Source organism: Budorcas taxicolor, chromosome 19 (assembly GCF_023091745.1).
Source record: "Budorcas taxicolor isolate Tak-1 chromosome 19, Takin1.1, whole genome shotgun sequence".
In the NCBI taxonomy this organism is placed as follows: domain Eukaryota; kingdom Metazoa; phylum Chordata; class Mammalia; order Artiodactyla; family Bovidae; genus Budorcas; species Budorcas taxicolor.
In genome coordinates this window covers 17,043,446-17,062,936 of record NC_068928.1, presented here as the reverse complement: position 1 = coordinate 17,062,936, position 19,491 = coordinate 17,043,446, and the positions used below count along the sequence as shown (strand labels likewise).

The 19,491-nt window shown below is 48.7% G+C and overlaps 1 protein-coding gene across 1 annotated transcript in view; it reads right to left on the bottom strand.

Annotated features, from left to right (window-relative positions):
• Positions 1-19,491, bottom strand: part of ASIC2 (acid sensing ion channel subunit 2) — a 294,455-nt gene that overhangs the window by 77,977 nt on the left and 196,987 nt on the right. Inside the window, exon 2 of the mRNA XM_052658235.1 lies at positions 17,535-17,685. Coding sequence (XP_052514195.1) covers positions 17,535-17,685 — 151 coding nt within the window. The remainder of the gene's footprint in view (positions 1-17,534; positions 17,686-19,491) is intronic.

Below are 19,491 nucleotides of genomic sequence, written 5' to 3'. Positions count from 1 at the left end.
AGTGGGGGTGACAAGGGCTTGAGCAGCCTGCTTCCCCATGCAGGTACCCTGTGGTGTCTCTTGCCCAGAAGCAGGAGATTTGGGCGGGGTGCTGAGCAGCAGAGCTGTGCCTGTTTGTGGGCAGCCCATGCCTAGTCCCAGAGGCTCCCTGACCCTGTCCTCCCAGAGCGCCACTGATTCTCACATCTCCAGATAAGACTTACTCTTCCTTCACAGAACTGCCCTCAGCTCCCTTCTATGGAGCAATTCTCCAGTTTGATAAGGCACAACAGTCCCCTCCAGTGCCTGCCCATCACTAATCCCCTTGGCTCTTGCCTCTTCTGGACAAGGCACACTCTCAGTGCAAATACAAAGACCCACTTTAAGAAATGACACCATGAAGCACAGATTGGTAGAACCAAAGGCTCAGCCCATGTTACCTCCAAAGGGTACCAGAATAGAATGCAAGTTGCAATCATGTACAAGGCTCTGGGTGACCACTCCTGGGACCTTTCCTTCTTCAAAAAATTAATGAGAAAATCTCTCTTTCTAAAAATATTTATTTACTTTTGGTTGCACTGGCTCTTCATTGCTGTGTGCAGGTTTTCTTTAGTTGCGGCCAGTGGGGGCTACTCTTCATCGCAGGGCACAGGCTTCTCATTGCAGTGACTTCTCTTGTTGTGGAGCATGGACTCTGGGTACACGGGCTTCAGTAATTGTGGCACATGGGCTTAGCTGCTCTGCGCAGGTGGAATCGTCCTGGACCAGGGATTGAACCCTTGTCCCCTGCATTGGCAGGCAGGTTCTTAACCACTGGACCACCAGGGAAGTTTCAGCCCTAGAAATTCTGCTACTATGTCTCTGGGGTGAAGCTCAGGAATCTGCATGTCCAGGGATTCTGATACAAATTATCTGCGGCCAAACATATTTGGGCAAGCAGTGACCTAGTCCAGAGAAGGGAAGTGATTTGGCCAAGGTCACACAGCAAGTTAAGAACAGAGCAGGGGTCAAAAACCAGGCGTTTTGACTCCTAACTTGGCACTCTTCCTTCCCCCAACTAGGAGTGTGGTTTATTTCGTGTGAGCGGATGACCTGGTTCATAGCTCTGGGGCCTGGAGAAAGATAATATCCTTTTCATTATCATATCCCCGAAAGTGCCTGGGACAGAGCAGAGCTCAGTAATTGTTTGTGGAATGAAGTGAATTAGTGAGGGAGTGTCCTCTGCTGCGTTGACTGTTCCCTGCCCTTGGACCTGCTGGGAGTCTGCCCAGGGTTTACCTGGACCCCGGGAAACACCAGCACCACCTACCACCCAGCGATAGGATTCCTCCCATGTTGCAGGAGGCAGAAGGCCTCATCTGCTGAGATGCCACTGGGCTGCACACAGAACCACAGCAACAGCAGCGATAATAACAGTCGCCATAACTGGCACCATCTGCACAATCCTGGGAACCAAAAGAAAATCTGGGGCCCACCGTTAAAGACTTACTGAGAAACTCAAGATAGCAGTTGTCATTGTTATTCAGTCACTAAGTCATGTCCGACTCTTTTGCAACCCCATGGACTGTAGCCCTTCAGACTCCCCTGTCCCTGGGATTTCCTGGGCAACAATACTGGTGTGGGTTGCCATTTCCTTCTCCAGGGGAACTTTCTGACCCAGGGATTGAAATCATATTTCCTGCATCAGCAGGTGGATTCTTAACCACGGAGCTGCCATAGCAAAGCGCTAAACCAAGGGTCTGGGATTTCCCTGGTGATCTGGTGGTTAAGACCCTGAGCTTCCAATGCAGGAGGCATGGGATAGATCCCTGCTTAGGGAACTAAGATCCCATATGCCACGCAGTACAGCCAAAAAACAAAAACCTCAAGAGCGTGACCCTCCTGAGCCTGTGTGATTGCAGTGCTCACACGCCCACGAAGCCAGCCCTGATGATAACCCTGCTTGGTGCTGAACAGAAATGTTCACATCTTCCTATTCCTTTCGCCACCAAATGATTCAACACTGAGTGGCTTCAAAGAGGGCAGGCTCCCAGTGCAGAGAGGATTTGTTTACACATCATGAACACCAGGATTCAAAGCCCCAGGGAGAGACAGAGAGCAGAGAACGAGAGGTTACTACACGCACAGCGTCAGAAGCTCTTGCTAATTGGGACCAAGCTGAGATCCTGGTGGCCTAACATGAAAGGTGATGTTGAATCAGAAGGAAGGTAGTAAAGAGGCTTCAACCTGCAGAAGCCAGAGTCTCCCAGCATTTTTTTAGGAGCCGGGCCATGGCTGGCAGCAGGTGAAGTCGAGCATTTCCTGTGCCTGCAGAAAGGGGCTTGGAAGCTCTGCGGGAGGAGATGGGGAGTGAGGGGCAGAAAGCATAATGGAGCAGAGAAAGCACATCGCAAGGAAAGCAGCTTATATCTTTAATCTTTGCAAATTACAGGAAGCGAACCGAGGTAATAAACACTGGAGAGAGGGAGGCAAAGAAGCGTCTCTGAAAATCTGGAGGAATTCTCTAGGCTAAGGTGAGGATATACTGGTATAAAGCAATCTTGGGTTGGAGGAAACTGTAACAGTGGCTAGGACGGCTAGCTTGGGAGTAAAGGGTGGGAGGGAGGTCAGCCATACGGTGAGATGCATCTCAGCACAGGATGGCTCTGTGTGTCCCCTCACCATCCTCTCCACTCTGCTCTCTGCTCTGGGAGCTACCCGTGGGTAGAGTGTACTGCTGGGCTCCCTTGCCCTCTAGCTTCTGGTTGACTTTAGCCAGTTGTGGGCCCAGGTGATAAACAAGGGGAGACAGGAGAGTCAGGCTGGGCTATTTAGTCTCTCCACTCTGTCCTCTGGTCCCTGTGGGTCAGCTGCATGCCACCTTGAAGTGCACAGCCCTGGGCTGGGGGACTAGCTCTCCATTCTGATACTGGCTCTTTCCGTCTTTCCCAGGCATGGAAATGGCTCTCTCTGCTACCAGGCTCAGCACACATTGCATGCATGCTAAGTCACTCCAGTCGTGTCCGATTCTTTCTGACCCTGTAAACTGTAGCCCGCCAGGCTCCTCTTTCCTGGGATTCTCCAGGCAAGAATACTGGAGTGGGTTGCCATGCCCTCCTCCAGGGGAGCTTCCCCACCCAGGGATCAAACTTGTGTCTCTTGCATCTCTTGCATTGGCAGGCAGGTGCCACTAGCGCTACCTGGAAGCCCCATTGGTACTGCCTTCTTCAAGCCTTGCCTGCACCTTTGTGGACTAGCCCTTCACTAATCGTTCCTTGTATTACCCGATCTGTGGGTGCTGCTGGTTTCCTGGTTGGATCCTGACGGGGAGCATCCCCAGAGGGCATCTACCACTTCACTTCTGAGAGGCAGCAGGAGGCCCCTCTGCCCCAACGTCCACTGAAGGGCAGCTGTTGGTTGAAGCACAGTTGGGAATGGAGACCTCACTACCTGCAGGGGTAGCCTTTGGTCTCCAAAGTCTATCTTTGCATTGAGTTGAAATTTCCTGCTTATAGATTTTATCCCCTTTTTCTAGCTCCACCCCTTCTTCCAGGATCTGAAGATATAACCACTGAAGCACTCTTTTTTTTTTTTTTAAAGTATTTTAAACTTAATTTCTAGGAGAATTTATTTAATCAATTTATTTATTTATTTGGCATATGGTTTCTTAGATCCCTTATCAGGGATCAAACACGTGCCACCGGCATTGGAAACATAGAGTCTTAACCAGTGGACCACCAGGGAAGTCCCACGGAGCACTCTTGTTTTCATGCTGACCCCAACAGAGCTGACCCCAGTGCATCTTCGTATCTGAAGTGCTCACTAGCTGAGGTGCTCTTAGGGACGTGCTTGGCTTGGCCAGGCATATGTGGGGAGGGTCCTGGGACCCTCTCTCCAACTCCCCCAGGAGAACCACCTGTCCTGCATGGCTTGTGGCGTTCCAGAGGTCCCACTTCTTACACTGGGTAGGGTTAGGGTGGGCACAGCTTGTGCCCAGAGACAGAGCATCCCTTTCTCAAAGAAGTAAACCGGGCTTTCTGAGCCAACGGACATGCAAGCTTCTGGTATTTGGAGGGTCAAAACCTGAGAATACCCAGGAGAGTTGGTTAGATGCTTGGGGCTCGAGGGTCAGGCAGGGTGAGGGTTAATGTTAGGTCTTGGTTATGCAACAGAGAAGTGCAATTCTATTAAACAGAACAGTTACCAAACATACATTAGAGACGGTACCGAACGTGGAGTTGGGTCTAGGCTCATTACAAAAAGATTTATTTCAAGGATTATTTAAATAATGAGTTTCCCTAGTTCATTCAGGCTCAGAGATTATAAATGACTGAGAGGGCTGATAAGTCTGGGCGGGTAACCAGTGTGTAGGAGAAAGTGCCGTGTCTCCGAAATTATAGGGGAAGTTGGTGAATGATTAGGATTCTGTTGATAAAGATTCTGTTGACGCACCCCGCTGGCAGACGTTAGGTCCCACCAGATTGCTGAACAGATCCTGTATATAGATTGCAAATCTTGTTCAAAGCATTACCAAATTCATAGCAACTTTTTGTTATTGAATTTTTTTCAATAAATGAATGTAAAAAACACGATAGCATTCAGGTGTGGGTGATGTCTGAGAACTATCTGGGATGTTAAAAAGGCATCCTCGTATTTCCAAAGGATGGGAACAGTGGTCTAGATCAGAGCCTCTCCTACTGAATGTGAGTCACCGGGGATCCTTTTACCAGGCAGACTTGGGGCGGGGTCTGAGTTCTGCATTACTGGTGAGCTCTCCAGGGATGCCAGTGCTGTTGGCTGGAGGACCACACTGTGGGTAGCAGGACCCGTAGGGGAAGATCTACGCTGCAGCAGAGCACACCAGGCCTGTGAAGGGCTGGTCTCTGCCTACCTCTCTAGCCCCAAACCTCACCCTTGGACCCAGCCACCGCGGGACATCAGGGGCTGGTCCTGGCCTTTGCTCTTAATTCCCCTCCCTCTGCATGGCATCTCCCCTCCCTACGACTTACCCCCTCTTCTGACCCCCACATACTGCCCAGCCACCTGGCAAACAGGCTTGAGCATGGGACCAGAGGTCATCTCCTCTCTGAAGCCTCCCTGAGAAACAGTTTTCTTCTCTTCTAGAACAGTTTATCTCTTCCTTTGTACCCCAGCTTTCCTCTACCTGTCTTAACACCTCATGACATTTAATTGTTTACATGCCTCCCAAGCAGACTGCAATTGCCTGCCATTCCTTGAGGCATTTAACAGGAGAACTCTTGGATCAGTGAGTTTCCATCTCCTACATAAAAGGAGCCCTTGGGATAGCCCCTAGACAGTGAATGCTTTGATGTAACCATCTGATGTAAGGCCCTGGACTGGGCCTTACATCTGTATCCCTGAGTGTCAGGCACACAGTCGGCTCTGTGAGATGTGAGCTCAGAACTGGGGCTGTTTCATCTATCTCCTAGATGGTCCCCTCCGACCATTGCCTGGCTGCCCGGGAGATTTAACTAGAGCACGTATATGTCCTGCCCAGCACTTAGCATCTGCATGAAGCAGGTCTTCACAGATTGATCTACTTAACTGATGCCTGCCTCCAAGGGGGCTTCTGACTCACGGCATCATTTCTGCAGATTCTTTGGCTCCTGTGGAGACCACCTCTCCAGGATAAAGGTCCACTCTTGAGAGCGCGCTCAGAATCACAGCTGGCGGCATGCAGCGTAGTCCGGTGCTGTAGACTTTCAGAATTCAACCAGAGCCCATACCTGTCCTTGTGGAGAGGTCCTTGGTACCAGGCAATAGCACAAAAGTCTCTCCCAGAGGCAGAGATGTCGGGGAAACCATAGCAACCATCTCCCTCCACTCTTGCTCTGTCCCTTTTGTGATGGGGGCGGGGAATCATGCTACCTTTGAGAGTTGCTCAGGCCCTCCAGCTATGTGGAAAATTTATGATTGTTTTTTAATTTAATTTTAATTTTGATCAAAGCAATACATGTACATAATTTAAAAAGCCAAATGGTACCTCAAGGCTTTTAATGAAAAGTAGTATTTTCCTGCTCCACCTGTCTCCATCCCCTGAGACACACTTCTCAGAGGCAGTTACTCTCAAGGCTTGGAGCTGTTTCTCCCAGAACTGACTTTCATAGTTTCATGGACATCAACTGCTTGATAGTTATTTCTTGATTTTTGTAACTTTTAAGTATTATCTACTGAATTTCCACCATGGGAGCTGAGGCTGTAAGCTCCTTATATGAAATATTCTGGCATACTCCCTGGCCTTTCACCTAGATGTCAGTAACCAGCTTTCACTTAATTAAGACTATGCAAATATTACCCACACCCCAGCCTTAGCGTATATAACATTTTTGATCTCTTCCTTGTGAAACTGTTTTGTTTTTCTTATTTTTTTCTTTTTGTTTTGTTTTTCTTATCTTTTTCTTTTTGTTTTGTTTTTCTTATCTTTTTTTTTCTTTTTGTTTTGTTTGGCTTGTACCTATAGCAGAGGGCTTCCCTGGTGGTGCAGAGGTTAAAGCATCTGCCTGCAATGTGGGAGACCTGGGTTTGATCCCTGGGTCGGGAAGATCCCCTGGAGAAGGAAATGGCAACCCACTCCAGAATTCTTGCCTGGAGAATCCCATGGACGGAGGAGCTTGGTGGGCTACAGTTCATGGGTCGCAAAGAGTCAGACATGACTGAGCGACTTCACTTTCTATAGCAGAAATGGCCAAAACAAAAAAAGAGATCAAACTCATAGAAAGAGTAGAAAAGTGGTTTCCAAGGGCTGGGGGTGGGTGAAATGGAGAGGGTAGTAAAAGTGTACAAAGTGTACAAACTTTCAGTTATAAGATGTCAAAGGTCAGAAGATTTTATATAAAACATGGTGACTATGGTTGATAACACTGTAACATATCTTTCTGATCCAGAGACAAAACCCAGGTCTCCTACATTGCAGGTGGATTCTTTACCATCTGAGCCAAGAGGGAACCCAAAGTGTTAATTGCCCAGTCATGTCAGACTCTCTGCGACCCCATGGACTGTAGCCCATCAGGCCCCTCCATCCATTGAATTCTCCAGGCAAGAACACTGGAGTGGGTTGCCATTCCCTTCTCCAGGGGACCTTCTTGACCCAGGGATTGAACCTGGGTCTTCAGCATTGCAGGCAGATTCGTTACCATCTGAGCTATCAGGGAAGCCCTTAAGAGAGCAGAAACTAAATGCTCTACTCTTGATATATCAAATATATTTGAAACCAAATTCTACTCTTACTTAATTTATAGGTTGCTGGATATAGAGTTCTCTCTTAGACAAGAAAGATTCCTGCTCCCTGGGCCCTGCCCCAAATTTGAGGGCATTCTGCCGTTGTCTTCTGGCTTCTACTGCATGCACTGAGAAGTCGATTCTAATTTTAGATTCTAGGTATTTGACTGTTTTTTTTTTCTCTCCAGAACCTTTAGAAACGTTCTCTTTGTGAGCCTGAATTTTGCAAGGATGCATCTTGGTCTGGTTCTCTTGCCACTTATTGCAGACAGGACTTAGTGAATTCTTTCATTATGGAAAATCGTGTGGGTCAGTTGGGAATTTTTCTTATTTTATTTCTTTGTCAACCTCTTCTTCTCCACGCTCTCACTTTTGTAATTCTAGAAATCTTAGTTGTAGGATGTTGAGCTTTCTCGGTTTGCTTTCTCATTTTTGCATTTTTTTCCTCTCCCATTTTCCATCTGTTCGTCTTTTTTGTTTTACTTTTCAGGCAATTTCCTCAATTCCAATCCTTCTGTGGGTTTAAAAAATGTTTGCAATCATATTTTTAATTTTCAGTAGGTTTAAAAAATATTTTTTTCTTTGGATGTTACTTTTTAATAGCATCCAATTTTAATAGCTGGTGTTTACGAGTGCAGTATCTCTCTTACCTCTTGAGAATTTTAATTAAAATGTTTTGATGTTTTCTTCTGCTCTCTGCATTTATTTTTTATTTATCAAACACGTACATAGTGCCTGATATTATTCAGGCACTTTGCTAAGTGTTTCACAAAAATATGAACTCATTTCTACCTTCCTAACAACCTTAAAGAATAGATAATAATATTATTCTCATTTTAGAGATAATGGAACTGAGGCTCAGAGAAGCTAAATAACTTGTCTGAGGTCACACAGCTGGTAAGCTGAATAGCTGGGATTTGAGCCAAGGTTCTAGAACTCATGCCATTAACCATTATCTCTATTTCCTCAAAGTTTCTTTTTCGTTTGTTTGGTTTTGATTCCTTTCCTGTTAGCGTGTGTGCAGGCTCAGTCGCTCAGTTGTGTCCAACTCTGCAACCCCATAGACTGTGGTCGGCCAGCCTCTTCTGTCCATGGGATTTCCCAGGCAAGAATATTGGAGTGGGTTGCCGTTTCCTTCTCTAGGGGATCTTCCTGATCCGGGGATCGAACTCAAATCTCTTGCATTGGCAAGCAGATTCTTTTCCACTGCGCCACCTGGGAAGCCCCTTTCTGTTAAGCGGCTTCTCTCCAGTGCTTGACTTTTTGACTCTCCATTCATCATTAAGAGGTATTTAATGTCCGACAGTCTTCTTTGTATGTGAGAGGACTTACCAGGGGATTTCACCCTAGGATGATCTAACTGTATGGGGACTGCGACTGTCATTCTCTGTGGATATTTTCTCTTGAGCTTGTCAGTGTCTCCAGGCTTCTGGTTAGGGGTGGGAGGGGTAGATTAGTCTGACTGAGAATCTCACCACTCAGGAGGCGGAAGCTCATCTTATCTCCCTGGTTTCTACACAGCACCTCACCCATGCCCTCAGTTCTTTCTTCCCCTTTTCTTAAAATTAGTTCTGTTTTTTCTTTTTTAAAAAAAATTAATTAGTTTATTTTAATTGGAGGCTCATTACTTTATACTATTGTAGTGGTTTCTGCCATACATTGGCATGAATCAGCCATGGGTGTACATGTGTGCCCCGTCCTGAACCCCCCTCCCACCTCCCTCCCCATCCCATCCCTCAGGGTCATCCCAGTGCACTGGCCCTGAGCGCCCTCTCTCATGCATCGAACCTGGACTGGCGATCTATTTCACATATGGTAATATACATGTTTCAATGCTATTCTCTCAAATCATCCCACCCTTGCCTTTTCCCACAGAGTCCAAAAGTCTGGTTTCCCCCAGTCCAGAGCCTATTTCTTTTTTAAAATGAATTTACTTGTTCATTTATTTATTTGGCTGCAGTGGGTCTTAGTTGTGGCACGGGGCTCTTCGTTGCCACATGCAGTATCTTTTGTTGTGGCGCACGGACTCTCTAGTTGAGACACGAGGGCCTAGTTACTCCCTGGCATGCAAGATCTTAGTTCCCCAACCAGGGATCAAACCCGTGTCTCCTGCATTGCAAGGAAGACTCTGAACTGCTAGATCACCAGGGAAGTCCTGAGCCTATCTATTTTCCAATCTGATTTTTCGCTCAGGTGTAGAGAGATATTTGGTTGCACAACTTCTTTCACAGACTCCTAACTAATCCTCCTAGTTTTAGCTGCACTTCTCATCCTCATTGTGTGCAACATCTCATGCCTCCAATCCTCATCCTTTCTCAAGGAAGGGGGTTGTCTATGGAGAAAACTCTTTGGCTTTAATCGGTTTCCCTGTGCAGACCCCGATCTTTCAGCCTTGTCTGCTCTGCCCAGTCAATTAACATCTGCTCTCCATTTTCCATAAACTTGCTGACACCTACTGTTCTCTTCTTGTCCATCTTCTTTGGCCTTGTGGGTTTATACTTGAAAAAAAAAATCTCGATTGCCATTTAGGAGAGATTTGGGAGGGAGCCTCCATGCATACTTATGTTCATTCCACTGTGTCCAATCAGAAGTTTACACTATAATCTTCCCTGAGGCTCAGCGGACACATCATGGGCTCCTTCCACCGTTCCAGGAGAAGAGGGACAGAGGTAGAACTGATCCCAGGATGTACACAAGCCATAGGACCAATGGGTGCTTTTCATTCCCAAGAGCATCAGCTGCCCATTCAGCCTTTTTTTTTTTAAATTTTAAGAAAGATTTACTTTTATTTTTATTTTGCCATGCCTCATGGCACATGGGATCTTAGTTCCCCAACCAGGGATTGAAAGTACCATCTTAACCCCTAGACCAGAGAAGTCCCACTTATTCAGTGGTTTTCAAATTGGGTTCCTTGGAGCCCTAGGGTTCCTCAGGGAGTCTCAAGGTTGGCCACAGTGGAGCATAGAGAAATCAAACTATCTCCAGTTGAACCAGAGCAGCTCTTCCTTTATCTGCTTTATATATTGGGGCTGTGCTAAAGCTTTTGTTCAATACAAGGATTCTGCTATGGGAAAAAAAAAAAAAGGAAAAAAATAGAAAGGGAGAATAGCAACAGACCTATCATTATATGCCATTCTGTCTCCAAAGATGTCACTGGAATATTTTTTTCTGAGATATTTTTATGGCTGTGCCTTTACAATCACTTTTTTGAGTTTTAAAGGAATGCAGTGGAAAGAGACTTGCTTGTGAGTCCATAAGTGGGTTTTCAGCTGGGTTCAACTACTTAGCAAGGTGTGTGTTCTTGGGGAGCTTCCTCAACCTCTCTGGGCTCCAGCTTCTTTATTTTTCAATGGGGATTATACTTTGTTTGGAGGGTCACTTTGGGGATTCATGGGACAGAATGTTCATGGCACAAGGTAGCTACTGGTGGCTCAGTGATTAAAAAAAAAAACAAAAAACAAAAAACAAAAAACTGACGGCAATGAAAGAGACTCAAGTTTGATCCCTGAGTCGAGATCAAAGATCCCCTGGAGAAGGAAACGGCAATCTACTCTGGTATTCTTGCCTGGAGAATCCCATGGCTGGAGGAGCCTGGTGGGCTACAGTCCATGGGGTTGCAAGCATTGGACACAACATAGTGACTGAACCAACCAACCACCCTAGTCCCATTACTATGCACAGTACAGCGATATTTTCTCTCTCTCAACAAATGTATCAACAGATATCTATTGCCCTGGTAGATGTCAGTGAGCCAGACAGTCCAAGATCCCTAACCTTTTGTAGCCTGTGTTTCAATAGAGACAGATTCACAACCAAAAATATTAGTAAATAAGTAACTCATATGACATACTTGAAGATGACATGACATGGAACAGAGGACAAGCAGAACAGATAAGGAGGGGTGAGGAGTGCGGTGGAGTGCAATTTTAAATAGGGCAGTGAGGGGAGGTGAGATCCGAGCAAGGCTTGATGGAGGTGAGGCCATGAGCCACATGGTCTGAGCAGGGAATTCTAGGCAGACGGAAAGGAGGATGCAGGTGCTCAAAGGGAAGCTTTGAGGAAGTCACAGGGAGTCACTGGGAAGTCAGAGTGGCTACAGCCACGAGAACACGGGGCCGAGTAGGAGGAAATGAGCCTGGGGAGATGATACGTGGTAAGGTATTGACTCTATTAGAGCGAGGACTCTCAAAATAATTTCTATGCTTAAAAATATAATGTCAAATTCATTTCCCCCCAACACTAGGATTTGGGGACATCAAGGCAGAGTTTACTTGATTAAAAAGTATATTTTCAGAACTTCCCTGGAAGTCTAGTATTAACAGTTAAGACTTCACCTTCCAATGCAGAGGGTGCAGGGTTGATCCCTGGTCTGGGGAGCTAAGATTCCACATGCCTCGTGGCCAAAAAACCAAAACATAAAACAGAAGCAACTCTGTAATAAATTCAGTAAAGATTTTAAAAATGGTCAACATAAAAACAAATCTTTTAAAAAGTGTATTCTCAACAGGGACCTACTGCATAGCGCAGGGAACTCTGCTCATTATTACGTAGCAAGCTAAATGGGAAAAGAATTTTAAAAAGAATAGATATGTATGTACGTATAACAGAATCACTTTGCTGGACACCTGAAACTATCACGGCATTGTTAATCAACTATATATCAATATCATATAAAAAGTTTAAAAAAAAGTAAAAAAATTAAAGTGCATTAATATTTTAAAAAGTGTATTCTACATCAGCTTGAATGAAGGCGATAATTTTGAGCCTATCTATCTAGAATGCAAGTCCATTAGCGAGCTCCCAGCACACTGATTCCAGTTCGCTCAGATGTAACCCATCCCCACGCTCACCCCTACCTCCCTGAGGAGGGCCATTCCCAGGACTGGCTTGGGGAACCCAGCTCCCTCAGGGCTCCCTTGTCCTTCCATAGACACACCCACTGGTCACTGTTTGGCCCAGGGGAGAACACCTGACTGGGCTGGGCCAATGAATCCCTTCCTTGTTTTTTTTTCTTTTTAATAGGACAGTGAGAGAATCAGCGTGGCCTCTCGCTGATGGTAGAACATGAAAAAATATAAATCTGTTGGCAGCTATGTGTGAAAAGATACATGTGCGGAGAAACCCTGTCTCAAGGGGGAGAGAAAAAAGCAAATCAGAGAGAGGAGAGGTGAAAGAAGGGGTGAAAGACCAAGGAGGCGGGTGCCCTTGTTTCCAGTTGTTTCTCACACCGCCCCCTCGCCTTCCTGCAGCTGGGTTGTTGAAGCGTGCCTTGGATTCCAGGGGTAATGCAACTCTTTCATGCCCAAGCTGGTCTGAATCTGGGCTTTCTCACGTGCAGCCTAGATAACCGACTGCTTATTTCTTTTATCTTTGAAGTTACTCAGAGGCATCTACACAGAGTTTCATTTTTAACCACCTCCCACCTGCCTTCAATTTAATTTCCTTTAGCAAGATGCTGGTCGTGAAATCTGCACTTCTGTAGCCTGAGACAGCTTTTCAGTCCTTTTTCTATTTTGTGAGGTCCTCCATGAAAAAGAAGGTTTTCCACGGTCAAAAGCACTGGGGAAATAAATGCTTTATGCAACGTTCCTATCTTGGAGATTCATAATGTGATATATGGAGAATCCTCGCCCCGAATTAACGTGTTTAACTCTGCCTAACCAGGGTTCTCCAGATCATTTTTATTCCTGTAACATGTAACATCCAAAACTCAGGATCTGGGGGCATGCTGGCAAGGCCCATGTGTGACTGAGCCTGCCTTCTTTAAAGTGGTATATTTCCAGGGTGCCTTCCACAAGGATGTTTGACCAAGGAGGCATTGTCAGCCTGGGGGAAAGAACATTTTTGATTGATTTCATAGTCACTTTCTACTTGCTAAGTGTGAGTCCATAGGGCTGGGTCCATCCAAAGTGAATGCCTTTTCCCTATTCACTGTTTGGCACCAAAAGTCCTCCCTGTAGGTCAGAGTTACACCCAGAAGCATGGCTCCCCCAGTGCTTCCTGAAATTTCTGAGAAGTAAAGCAAGAATGTGCCAGAGGCTCTGCTTTGAGAATGAGATGTCCAGAGGATAAAGTGCTCCAGGACCCTTGTGTCGGAATAAGATATTTGGAACAGTCTCTGCCTCGGGGATGGTCTGACCATCCTCCTATCTACTGGTTGTCATTATCAACCTTTGACTGTTTAGAGTTTGCAGAGAGCACGCATCTGATCTGCTGGTAAAGGCAGGGCTGGGTGTTCGATCATGGGTCTGACTATAAAGTTACTTCCTTGTCTTACTGCTCTGCCTCTTATCAAGCTGTCTGTAGCTACTCCCTCAATGGCCAGCTTTCCATTCCTTTCTCCTCCATCGTCACCCATCTGTCTCTTCTAAGGACTCAAGTTCCTTTTCCTGGGGATTGAGGGGAATTGAAAAGGTCAGGGAGGCAAGGTGGCATCCGTGGAGCCACCTGGCTTGGCAGGTCAGGGAGGCAGCTCCCTCCCAAAGCCCAAGGTGGGATGAGGCTTGGCCATCCCCTCAGTCTTTGGGAGCAATGACCAAAAAGCAGAGTGTGGCTACACCTCCTCCGGTGGCCTTATGGACAAACATCCCTCACTCACCAGAGCCCCCCTCTTGTCCTTCAGCAGGTGTGTGGACCTCAATTCCACCCATGTGAGGCTCACCCCCCCCCCCCCACCAGTCCAGGAAACAAGCAGTTTTGAGGTGACCAGAATCTCTAAGAAATGCTCATGACACAATGATTTCTCAGCCTGAAGAAAGGTGCTGTGGAGGAAGTCTGGGTGTGGGAATTCAGGAGGCGTGGCTGGGTGGCCTGGGTGAAGTTGCCTAACCTCAGCCTTCATCCCTGGCAAATGGAGATAAGGAGCCCTTCCTATTGCTTCCCTGGTGGCTCAGACGGTAAAGCGTCTGTCTGCAATGCAGGAGACCCGGGTTCGATCCCTGGGTCGGGAAGATCCTCTGGAGAAGGAAATGGCAACCCACTCCAGTACTCTTACCTGGAAAATCCCATGGACAGAGGAGCCTGGTAGGCTACAATCTATGGGGTCGCAAAGAGTCGGACACAACTGACTGACTTCACTTTCCTTTCCTTTCCTATTGCTCAACATGAGGGGAAGGCCGGGAAGGAGGGTAGTTATGGCCCCAGAGGAATGCAGGGATGGCTGCAAAGGCAAAAATTCAAGAAGTCAACCAGAGCTACTGAAGCTGTGCTCTCCAATATGGCGGCCACTCCCCCTATGGCGATTTAAATGAATATACATCCTATGATAATAAAACCTCAGTTCCTCATTGATCACATATCAAAGGCTCAGTGTGGCTACCATGTAGGACAGCACAGTTAGCATTGCAGCAACGACCAGTTTCTTCTCTAACTAATTTCTTCTGGCTTCTGTCCTGCTTTCAACCCCTTCTCCTTCACGCCCTGAATGATCTAACCTCAGAGGACGTGGTTTGAGTGACAAGTGCTGATGTCTCACTAGGGACAACTCACGCTCACTCTGCTGGCAGGAGGGAGCCTGGAACTTCTTCTGGATTCTGTGTGCAGCTCTGGTTCCTGATAGTGGCTTGAAAGGCAGGGGCTGTGTCCTGTGTCTTCTGCAGTCCGACCGTGTCCTGCCTGAGTGTTAGGCTCACAGTAGGTCCTTAACTACGATTAAGGATTTGTCCTGAATGGATATAGCTCATGGTCCATGAGGGCTGACGGCTGGTCAAGAAGCTTGGGTCAGTACGATCCTGGCTTGGCCACAGATTCACCATGTGACTATCAGTCCATCACTGCTTCCCACCAGGCCTCTGTAGAACAGGCATGCAGGGGTGGGGTTTCTGTGTGTGTGTGTGTCTGGAATAGATGGTCTCAGGTTCTTTCCTGCTCAGACCATCCACAGCTTCAGGGGGCAGAATGTAGATTCCCCGGGAAAGGCCCTGTGGTTGGAGCCCAGACCATCAGTGGCCAGTGTGGAGACTCAAGGTGACCCTGCAGGGAGCCGTGCTGGGTGAGGATGTCTGGGAGTGGGGCGGCCTGCCTTGCGAGTGTGTGTGTGTGCATGCATGTGTGTGTGTGCATACATGTGCTTTGGCTTCTGACTCAAGGTAACAGGTGAGAAATCCAACATTACACTGGACAGATATAAGTAACTTTTGGTCAGGCTGTAGGTATGGGGTCTCCGGGATTCTTTTCTTTTTAGTTTAATTTCTGGCTGTGCCGGGTCTTTGTTGCCACGCGTGGGCTTTCTCTAGTTGCGGCGAGCAGGGGCTACTCTAGTTGTGGTGTGCAGGCTTCTCATTGTGGTGGCTTCTCTAGTTGTGGTGTGCAGGCTTCTCACTGTGGTGGCTTCTCTAGTTGCAGAGCTTGGGTTCTAGGATGCACAGGCTTTAGTAGTTGCGGTGCACAGGTTTAGTTGCCCCTCAGCATGTGGGATCTTCCCGAACCAGAGATTGAACCTGTGTCCCTTGCATTGGCAGGCAGATTCTTAACCACTGGCTCAGCAGGGACATCCCTCCAGGATTCATTTTATTTTTTATTTCTCTCCTTTTCCACAAGAGGTTCAATAAGCAAGTATGTTCTGGTGTCTCCAAGGTAGAGGACCAGGTCTTGGGGACCTGGTCCCAGCTCCCAGGACCCAGGGTTGTCTTTGGGCCCCAGGTCTCAGAACACAGGCTGGCCTGAAGGATATTCTGGAAACCCAGGCTCTGTGGGCCCTTTTCCAGTGCGTGGCACTAACACATTTCTTTATCTGTTTGCTAGAGGGCAGTTCTTAGTCGCTCAGTTGTGTCCAGGTCTTTCGGACCCCATGGACTTTAGCCAGCCAGGCTCCTCTGTCCATGGGGACTCTCCAGGCAAGTAGACAGTGGGGACCCTGAATTTAGGGAAGTGGATGGATTCAACTAAGTGTCTGCTTGGCAGAGGGCTGGAGCCTGCGGTGAGCTCCCGGAGACGGTACTGGATCCATATGAGTGGGTGATGCTTGTGAGGCCATCTCACTCTTCAGGAGCAAGAGGAGTGACCGCAACATGCCCCGAGGGGTGCTCAGAGGCGAGGAGCCTGGAGAGGGAGTGCGGTGGACGGGAGAGAGCTCTGGGCGTGTGGTCAGTCCTCCCCAGGGTGGAGGCCCTCGCTGCCCTCAGAAGCCTGGAGGGCCTGGGGCTGGGGAGGGCCAGGCCTCAGGATGGGCTCAGGGAACGGCTGTGGGAATCATGGGATGGAGGCTGGGCTGCAAGAGATGAGTGCCGGGGTGTTTGGCCTTCACCCCCTCCTCAGCTGCAACCTGAGGGCCCGGGCCTCCTTCCTGCTGCACTCTGCTCTCCATCCCTGCCTGGGGGCCCTCTCAGGCGCATCTCCAGACTTCCTCTTCCTTCCCCTCTTTCGGCCCTGAACCTAGGGTTACCTTAATCTCTCTTTGGGTCTCCTTGGCATCCAGGGTCCCATGCTTGGGCACCTCTTCAACTTCACTTGGTGAGATCTAGAGGCTGCCGGCCTCCCTAGGCCTCCCTGCCGTATCATTCCAACCACCCCTCCCTCATCACAGGGCCTTCCCTGTCCTTCCTGCACCCCTCTCATGAGGATCTCATGAGATAATCTCTAGACTCCAAGGACCCCATGCCCTGCAATGCTTTCCCTGAACCCTCCCTCCTCCCAGGTGAAGGCTGTCATACCACCCCAGCACCGGGGACCCTCGGGTCCCAGTGGACTGTGAGTCTCCTCCACTAGGCTGTGATCAAGGGCTTGGTCCTTTTTCAATTCAATATCTTTATTTTGGTGTAAAGCCTGAGGTAGCACATGTGGCTTATGAATAGTTTGCTGAATAAATAAATGAATAACTGGATGCATGAAATAAGCTTTGGGACCTGTACACCCGGTCCCCCATGGGCTCACGCAGGCTGAGTCTGTGCCCTTCCATTTTCCAGCAGCCCCTCCACCTTCCCTCAGGGGGAGAAATCTGCTTTCCTTTCCACTGGGCCCTGTAGCGGGATTGGGATATTCAAGATGGCGGAAGAGGAAGGGGCTGGTCCATCACTTCCTCTTCTCCTGAAATCGCGCCACCCACCGCTCCAACCGAACTTGTTAATTCAAGCCTTCCTCCGCGCCTCCTCTCATCCTGTCCGCCTTCACTTTCCAGTATCCCCAGCACCGGCCCCCTCCCACCTAGTGAAATCCAAGGGAAACTCAGGGCATCGCAGCTTGTGCCGGGACGTCCTTCCCATTCACCGGCATATCACCCGCCCCTTGATGGAGAGCAGTCCTTCACCGGGTGGGCCAAGATAACCTGCTCCAGGCAAAGGTCTCCCGGAGGCCGCACCCCTCCGCCCTCACCCCCTGCCCCGGCCCCTGGCCCGGCTCACCTGTCTCGCCCCAGATGGGCAGGTACTCATCCTGCTGAATGTCCAGCATGATCTCCAGCCCGTTGCCTGTCCCCCCCTTGACCGTGGTGAGCAGAGGCTTGCCATCCTCGCCTGAGTTAAACATGTAACACTTCCCATATTTTGTAAACACCTGAGGGAGAGAAGAGAAAGAAGCACGTGGGTGACTTTGGACTGGGCTCCAGGCAGACTGGGAACTCCAGAAATCCAACAGCAGGCCAGCGTCCCCACAGCCCATCATAGTCAACCCTCTTGGGGACCAGTGATTCCTCACCCCGGGTTAATGGGCTGGATTCTGGCATCAAAGAACACATCTGGACACCCTTTGGGGTTTGTTGCCATGGGGTCTGGTCTCTTCTCCCTCTGTTAATCCTTCCCTTTCCACCCCCCTCCCCGGGGCGGGGTGGGTAGGGGGGCGGTGGGCAGCCACGTCCACTCTCAAGTGTCAAGCGTTGACTGTATGCTTTCTATCCTGTAATCTGTGCCTCCAGCCTGAGCTTTCTCTTGGGCTCCAGACACACTGATCCAACTGCCTGATACGCATGATTTCAGGGGGACATAGACACCCAACTACCAGCATGTCCCAATGGGGTCAAGGCTTCCTCAGCCCCGCACCCCACTGGATGGCTCTCCTGTGCACGTGTCCTGGGGGATAGCACTGCCACCTGCCCAGGGGCTCAAACCAGACCCGCAGAGCGGGTGTCCCCTCTTCCTCTTTCTCACCCCATGTCCAATCAACCAGCAGGGCCCGTCAACACTGTCTCTGGATCCAACTTGACTTTCTCTTCTGCACGGCTTTAACTTAATGACCTTCGTCATTTCTTGCTTGGGCTGCTGCAGTTTCTTAGCTAGACTGCTGGATTCCAGACAACCTTCTCCAGCCCGTCCTTTAAGTGAACCATGGCTCACTCCTTCAGAAACGCAAACTTGATTATATTAATCCTGTGGCTAAAATCCATCAGGGCTGCGCATCCCCCTGAGAGTAAGATCCAGGCCCACCCTCCACACTCAGCCTTCTGTGATGCTCTCTCTGTCTGCTCCATCCTCCTCTTCCCATCTGAGTCCATGGGAATTCACTGGAAGATAAACTCATGGGTCCGGTGGTTACCTCTGCATGTTCACTGAGGAGTCTACCCCTGGTGGCTAGCACAGGGCCTGGCACCTGAGGGTATTCCAGAAATATATGTCAAGTGGACAAGTGAATGAATAAATGAGTGAGTGGGTGGAGCTACATTAAACAACTCTGACACCTCTGGATGTGCCCTGCTGGTTCGCCTACTTGTGGCTTTCTAGTTGCTGCTTCCACTACCTGTAACAGCTCTTGTTCCTTTTTTGGCCTGGGCAACCTCTGCCCATTCTCCAAGACTGGATCAATGCATCACCTCCTCCAGGAAGCCATCCCAAGCTCATGGACCAAGTTGTATAACATCCCTCCTCACTTTCCCCCTTTGCTCCTTCACCAGGGCAGCTATCATATGCAACACTAACCACAGGTGGATATTGTTGTTTATTGCGCAGAGGACAAAACCACAGCCCAGAGAGGTTAAGCAACTTGCCCAAGGTCACACAGCTATTAAGTAGAAAAGCGGAGGTTCAAAGCCACGTCTGTCTGGTTCTAACACACATGATCTCTTTGGGCATGTTGTCATTGTCATTGGGCTGTTTCTGAGCCCCATGCTGCTCCTCTCTGCCTCGCTTTTTCCATCAGCCAATCAACAGTCATATGCATGAGTTCCTACTACATGCAAGGCTTATGGAGACTGTAAAGAGGCACAAGCCCTGCACGCCCACTGTTTCCCTTTATAGCTAGGGTCCCCAGCGCCCTGGCCACGGACCAGTGCTGGCCCATGACCTGTTAGGAACCCGGCTGCACAGCAGGAGGTGAGTGGTGAGACGGAAGTTTCATCTGTATTTACAGCCACTCCCCATCCCTTGGGCT